Consider the following 7,802-nt stretch of genomic DNA (forward strand, 5'->3'; position numbering starts at 1 on the left):
GAAAGTAATTAAACTGAAATGGGAAAATGTTGGTTATATTTTAGGAAGAAAGGGTGAAATAAAAAATGTTTGAAGAAAACGCAAAGGGCTAATTGATGCAAAAAAAAACGATAAAAAGAAAACTCTAACTAAAGATAATTTATTCTAATAATTCTAGACTGATAAAATGCATTTGACTAAACGGTTTTTCACAATACAGTCTTATATTTCTTAATTGAAATTTTTAAAATTATAACATGAATAATAATGATACTTTTCTAGGCTGTGTTGTCCCCGTCCACTCCGTTCATCACAACAACTTCGACCCCGCCAACCCTATCGGGTGTATCGAGAACAATCCCTTAGTTCCCCGCAACTGTACAATCACCCGACCTCCACCGATCACCCGACCCTGCCGGTCACCCGTTGTACTCCGACCACCCCTGGAGGCTGCACCCATCTCCAGTTTAACTTATAATGATGAACTTCTTACTAAGGTAAAGACGACATCTTGATGTATTTTTGTTTTAGGATTACAATGATTGTGTTATAATTGTTCAATTTTTGTTTCGAACAGTTTGAACAAATTACTAATGAGTTGTTATACTAGGCTAACTGTACTAATATTTCAAACGTAAAATACTAATTCTCTCTCAAATTGTGTAATTTCAAACATTCATCTATTTGAAAATGCTCAAACATACAGTGAAACCCAGAAAAACGTATATTAGAAGAACGACATGAAAGCAATCTCTAACTTTTTTATTTGTTTTTCAAAGCAAATAGCTTTACAGTAGCTTATACATTTTTATATTAAGTTACATGGGTCTGTTTACACTGCACATTTGGAGTGGTTCATGTTCAGAGCCCAGAACGATTTAAATAATAAAAAGTCTTAAAATCTTCAAGCCGTCTTCCTCCACAGTTTCCCAAATTTTTTAGATATTGCTACTGCTAAAAATTACCCCTGATGGGCAGAATTAGCAAAAAATCCCTTTTTCTTGTAAATTTTGGGGATTTTTGAAAATATTTTGTATAGTTTGGAGAGTACAGATATAGTCCTGATAAGATGACCTGGGATCCGAACTGTTACGAATGCAAGGTTCGGTACAGGGATCCTAAAGCAAAGGATCTAGTCATGTATCTTCACGCCTGGACTTATAAGGTAATAATTCTGTTTTTAAAGGAAAGGTATTCGGGAAAGATAAACCATAAATAAAGGAATTGAGTCTTTGTCACAAACTCAAATTTTCTAATCCTTATATCTATGGAACCTGATGTTGTAGACTTTTGATATTTCAAACTAAAATAATTTGATGCAACAGAATTCATAGTTTGAAATATCTAAGGTGTACGACACTGGGTTGCAGAGATATAGGAATTAGAAAATCAGAGTTTGTGACAAAGACTCAACTTCTCTGTCATCTATACTTAAAGAGACTGTAAGCGTAATTTTAATTCATGCAACGATGGCAAGGTCCGATTGACAAACGCCTAAAAACTTTGTGTGATAAAGTATATCAATTAGATTTTAATGTTTGAAATTTTTTATACTGATTATTCAATAATAATTGACAGTTACAAAAGTTACTTGCATATTTCTACTGCAGGAAAACATATATGGAAGTTATCAGAATTAAACACTATGGAGGTTTACTTGAAATTGCGCTTTCAGTCCCTTTAAGAATGTATTTATCAAAAAAATTATTTAAAAATAAAATAATTGATGAATATCTCCACCTTGATGAAAGAATGAATGAATTCGTGAATTATGAAATAAATGAATTAATGAATGAATATTGTTCAGGGACCAGATTGGCAGTTTCAGACTCGACTCCCCCCCTGGGCTGAGCCTAATTGGGAACAACCAGAGAATGAGAAAAAATAATTCCCTCCGAAATCCTGGAATTTCCTCCGAAATCCTGGAATCTTCCTGATTCTCACTATACCCTTCAAAATATCACGAAATCCCATAAAATTCTCTCAAATCCCTCCAGAATCTCATCAGCTTCCTCCAAAAATCTTTAAAAAATCCTCCAAAATAAAAGAATGGCCGAAATCTTTAAAAAATCCTTCAAAACCTCACAGTCAACTAATAAATAACCATCCCCTCCCATTGTTCTGAAACTACTGCCTCATCCAGCCGTATCAAACTATTTTCTGCAACAACGAAAAATGAGTGAGAAATGTTATCCTTCCCAACCAAGGTTGTTGAACGCATAGTTGACGGTGCTCAAATAGTAATTTATCTATCTATCTCTCTTGTGTAAAATTTAAATATTTCATTCTGGAGAAAAGTCTAGAAAAGTTTAAACCACGTAGAATAAGTCCTTTAACTCCGTAGAATAAACTCAGTATACAATTGGTTTACTCTTCGTAATTTTCAATGAGTTGTTATCGTCGTTTCACCGATGTATGTTCAAACTGGTTTTACTGATGTATATTCGAACTTGTTTTACCGATGTATATTCAAACTTGTTTTACCGATGTATATTCGAACTTGTTTTACCGATGTATATTCGAACTTGTTCTACCGATGTATATTCAAACTTGCTTTACCGATGTATATTCAAACTTGTTTTACCGATGTATATTTGAACTTGTTTTTTCGTGCAATATTGTTAAATATCCATTTTTGACAAGGAAAGCAACTCTAAAACAGCAATGATGAAATCAATTGCAGGACTTTGTATTGTTTTTATTATATCGAAGCATGAGATAATACAACGATGTCGTCTTTGGTTCCAACTTTCAAAATTTCTATTTAGCAATTTTTCTGTCCAATTAGATCTATTTCAATGAATCTAGATTTTTGTTGTTTTTCATTAGCTCTTGTATTCGACCCTGTATCCGACTTGTCAAGCTTTCAACTTTAAATCTAGAATCAAATGTCGTCTTCGTTCGAAACAGATGGTTTTAAACTAGTCTGATGCACTTTATTAATTTTATCTATTTATTATTATTATTATTAAATTCTGTATTGATATTATTATTAGTATTACAAATTTTATTGAATATGCATACTGGACATTTTTGCAACCATTATTTAGTGAAATTAATAGTAAATTTTACATAATTATATTTGAAGTCTCTTGGACTTTTCTGCTCCAGCAGAACCAATGTTGTACAGGGATACCCAGAAAGAATGAGACTTTTGAGACGACTGTACAGAATGTATACTTATGTTTCTTTATATTTATGATTCCCTGCAACTGTAAACTTGTTTCTTTCTTTTTCTTATCATTGAATAAGCAATAAAAAGATTATATTCAAGAAAGAAGAATCGTGAAATTACAAAGTTTTAGGTCGTTTTTACAGTCTCATCCTTTCTGGGTAACCCTGTACGCAATATTTTGTACAGAATATGTACAAGATTAGTTAAAATTCAATAGAAAATTATATTCCAATTTTTGAGAAAAAAAAACTGTCGGTTGTAGTATTAAAAATTGGTTGTTTTTAAACAAGATTTTGCTCAAACAAAAAGGACATAAATGCCCCTTTCCTCCACCCCGTATCCTGCGAGAGCGATCACCACGTTTTGCGGTTGTTAGAAATAAAACAATGTGTGCTCAACAAAAGTATATTTTTGATTATTCTATGATAAATCTTGTATATATTTTAATCCAGTTCTCTGTAGGTTAACCATCTATATATATATATACTTTGCTTGCTCCAGTCAAAATAAAATGTGATTAAAAAATTGCAATATTTTCATCATTCTTTCTGATATTTAATTACCAGCAGAAAAATACATTCTTTGCTATTAAATCTAGCTTTTGTAATGTCTAGGTTTTTAAATTTAATATGTTTATATTTATTTTGTAAAATTTTCAGTTTGGGATTTCATTTTGTTCTTTTTTTTAAAGAAGAAATAAGCACCTGAATTTGCTCATTAAAGTTAATCAGTTTTGTTTCGGTTGAAGAAGTTTTCAACAGTATGCAATGCATCTATTTTATCCTCATCGGAGACCAATTCAATTCTCCAAAATCACTTGGGATTTTTTCATAGGGTTAATAAGGAGGACATGGCTCCGATTGGCTTCTCTAAAATAGTAAATCAAGTTTGAAAACTTCTTCTTCCCTAGTTTTGTTTGTTTTTATTTTAGAACTTAGCAGTTAGTTTATAAGGCGAATTTCAGGATTTTCTAACTCTCAGAAAATTTATAAATTCTTATTAATCTTACTGATTTAATATTGCTCAAAACACATTATATAAATATAATAATATACATAAATATAGACTTTTCTTTCGCTAGTCAGAGAGAGATATGGAATAAAATAGTAAAAAGAAAAGGTTTTAAATTCACTTCAAAGCAAAAGAAAATACAAAAGAAATTAAAATGAAAGAAAGAACGAACAAATATTTTACGTAACTAGCTTGTGTAACTCGAAAATTTAAGCCTCAAAAAGATAAATTGCCGAACGAAAAATGAAAACGATTGTTCAAAACGTTTTGATAAATCATTAAAGTTAATACAGTTTGTCAGCGCAAAAAAGTACTTAAAGAAATAAAGAACACTTTTTTGACTTTTGATAAACATCTAATACTTGTTTGAAGCCTATTAAAGGTCAAAACACCTTCAATATTTAAAAAAAAAAAAAAAATCGATTGCAATCTCTTAAATCTGTCTTAATAGAAGGGGGGGGGGGGGCCGAGTTGCTATATTATAGCTCAAAAAGAATATTTTTTTGTTCAAAAAAACTAAATTTACAGTTAAGAAGAGAAACGGTGAAAAGAAATAAGTTCTGTATTCACATGGTGCAGTTCAGCCATTTTATTCACTTTTAGCTGTTTCTTTTCTTTTCTTTATTCATTTACATTATGTCTTTGTGGGTTTAAATAAGTGCTGAAGAGACAAGAAACTTCTCTGCCAAGAAAGATTTGTTGAGTATTTTTAAATTTATTCAAATTTGAAATGGAAAATTTATTCCTTACTTCCGTACACCGATGCAAAGAATAAAATGGATTGTCATGAATATACAGATAATAATATAATTCGTTTATGGGATTTTAATCCTGAAAAAAAAACTTTTAAATGGATTTAATCCTAAAGGAATTTTAATCCTAACGGATTTAAAGGGATTTCAGTCCCAAAGGATTTAAAGGGATATTAATCCCAAAGGATTTAAAGGGATTTTAATCCTAAAGGATTTAAAGGGGTTTAATCCTAAAGGATTTAGAGGGATTTTAATTATAAATGTTATAAAGGGATTGAAATTCTGAATTATTTAAAGGGAGTCAACTTCTAAATGTTTTATAAATGTTATAAAGGGATTGAAATTTTGAATTATTTAAAGGGAGTCATCTTCTAAATGTTTTAAAGGGATTGAAATCCTAAAGTATTTAAATCTTTTTTCCACAGTTTTATGGGTCCCACTGTATTTATTTTAATACTAGCTGGGAAGTGACCGGCATTGCACAGGTTTATATTAATATTCAGGGTTACTTCTGCCCTTTACCCGCGCTTAGTATTAAATAATAATTGTAGCTGCAGTGCCTGAAGCGTTTCTAGTGCAATTTCAAAATTTTCCAAAAAACTTTGCCGATATTCACTGCCGGGGTATCCATACATTTTCTAAAAAAACTAATTTGGTCCATCAGTTTGGATAGGTATAGCAAACATATAAATATTAGATGTATACACAGATTGCATAAAAAAACGCTTTTTTAGACAATTATTCCGATTGATATAAATTTTTCGTATTTTTATCTCAATAGATTATAATTTATAATAAGGGATTAGAATTACACAAAAATGATTTAAAATATTGATAAATGATAATTACAACGATTATGGACTTAAAGAAGGAACTGCAGGATGCCTTGAATACTGAAATTTGCGCCCAAACTCCATTGAAATACCAGGCATAAAGTGTTTTAGCCCTTTCTTTGTGGTACTCAAAAGCAATGAAATTTTTTTCCTGCTTTGTAAATTAAAGCCTTGCCATTCTTCAAAAATAACTGCACAGTTTTTAGGTTTGTTTAGAAGATTTGCATTATTTTGCATGAAATTCAATAATACTGTAAAATTCAAATTCATAAACTCGACCAAGCAAAAATTTAATTTTTGTGCTACATACTTTTAATCATAGATTAATTGAAATAACAGAAAGGACACTAGATGTCCTCTTTTAACGATTTATGTGCGTTTTGTTCACAATTACCCTGAGGCAGAAGGCCAATCTATACCTCTAATTAATATCAATCAATCAGAATGTTCATAGATGTAAAAAATGTCACAAAATCTTAAAAATTGAATCATGGTGAGTGCTAAGATGTCTAAAAGAGCATTTTTTAGACACCTTGTGTTTATATATATACATATACCTGAGCGAAGAGGTATATTGTTTCAATATCAGGGGTTTTAACGTTTTTAACTCTGTAACTTAACTATGCGATCATAAAACAACTTGTAAAAACTTTGAATAAAAAGTTTTATGTTTTACATTTTGAATATTTGGTTTAATCACCCCAATTACTTTGCATGACAACAATTTAAAGTTTGAGAATAGATTAGAATTCTCATTCGAACTTTTCTTCAAACACTGAACATATTCCACGGTGGGAGAAGGAGGGGGGGGGGGGAAACTAAAAATTCTAGCCAAAGACAAAAGATATTTCTTATGTTTTATAATCTTAACCAAGGTACACATTTACCTTAATATAAGTAAAGAAATGTTATAAATATATTTCAATCTGCTAAACTTGTTGATTTTTCCCACACACACAAAATCTTTGTATTTATAGAAGATGATATTCAAGAAATAAAGTAACTGACCTAGAAAGATAGATAAATAGATAAATATATAGATAGATGAATAAATAGATAGATAGATAGATAGATAGATGGATAAATAAATAGATAGATAGATAGATAGATAGATAGATAGATAGATAGATAGATAGATAGATAGATAGATAGATAGATAGATAGATAGATAAAGTAATAAAGTAATAAAGTAATAAAGTAATAAAGAAATAAAGTAATAGATAGATAGATAGATAGATAGATAGATAGATAGATAGATAGATAGATAGATAGATAGATAGATAGATAGATAGATAGATAGATAGATAGATAGANGTTATTTTAAAGATTGTGGGTGTACGTTATTTTAAAGATTGTGAGTGTACGTAATTTTAAAGATTGTGGGTGTACGTTATTTTAAAGATTGTGGGTGTGAGTTATTTTAAAGATTGTTGGTGTACGTTATTTTAAAGATTGATGAGTTATAGACCAACACGCAGTTGAATTCAAATAGAAGAAACCAAACGGATTTCGCGAGTGTTGGATTATTGTATTGTTTGAGTTACTATTTAGCATCACTTTTAAAGCAGAATTTTTTTTCAAATCCGCGAAACATTGCCTTATTAAAGGGTTTGATTTGATTTGGGGAAAAATCAGAACAAAATAAAAATAGCGTCGATCGATATCAAATTCATTCAAATATATTTTCACGGTGTTGACCTCCAACTTGTTTGTCTACTTCAAAAATTAAATAATTTTATGATTTTTTCTATTTTATTTATTTTTAATTAAATCATTATATTGTTAATGTCTTTAGCCTTGAGAAAAGACCTGACTACGGATAAAGCATTTAAAAGGTTTCTTCTCCACAAATTCTAGTTTAGAAATAAAAGATCACTTTTTTAATAAAAATTTTTAAAAACTTTTTATACTTATTAACCTTTAAAATATTTGCTTTGTAAGTTAATGTAATTTTAGAAAAAATTGCGCCCCCCCCCCCTCGCCCTGCAATCCTTGTTGCGCCCCTGATGATTTCCAAGGAACATATTAATAGAACAGTTTGCTCAGTTCCAC

At 30.1% G+C, this 7,802-nt stretch overlaps 1 protein-coding gene across 3 annotated transcripts in view; it reads left to right on the forward strand.

Moving 5' to 3' along the window:
* Positions 1–3,440, forward strand: part of LOC111710288 (RNA pseudouridylate synthase domain-containing protein 2) — a 48,989-nt gene extending 45,549 nt beyond the window's left edge. For all 3 annotated transcript variants that reach the window (XM_023484339.1, XM_023484340.1, XM_023484341.1), the window contains 3 exons: positions 262–476; positions 1,019–1,144; positions 1,787–3,440. In XM_023484339.1, the coding sequence (XP_023340107.1) occupies positions 262–476; positions 1,019–1,144; positions 1,787–1,867 (422 nt within the window). In that variant the 3' untranslated portion in view covers positions 1,868–3,440. The remainder of the gene's footprint in view (positions 1–261; positions 477–1,018; positions 1,145–1,786) is intronic.
* The last annotated feature ends 4,362 nt before the right edge of the window (positions 3,441–7,802 follow it).

The sequence above is a fragment of the Eurytemora carolleeae genome, unplaced genomic scaffold (genome assembly GCF_000591075.1).
Source record: "Eurytemora carolleeae unplaced genomic scaffold, Eaff_2.0 scaffold730, whole genome shotgun sequence".
Taxonomy (NCBI): domain Eukaryota; kingdom Metazoa; phylum Arthropoda; class Copepoda; order Calanoida; family Temoridae; genus Eurytemora; species Eurytemora carolleeae.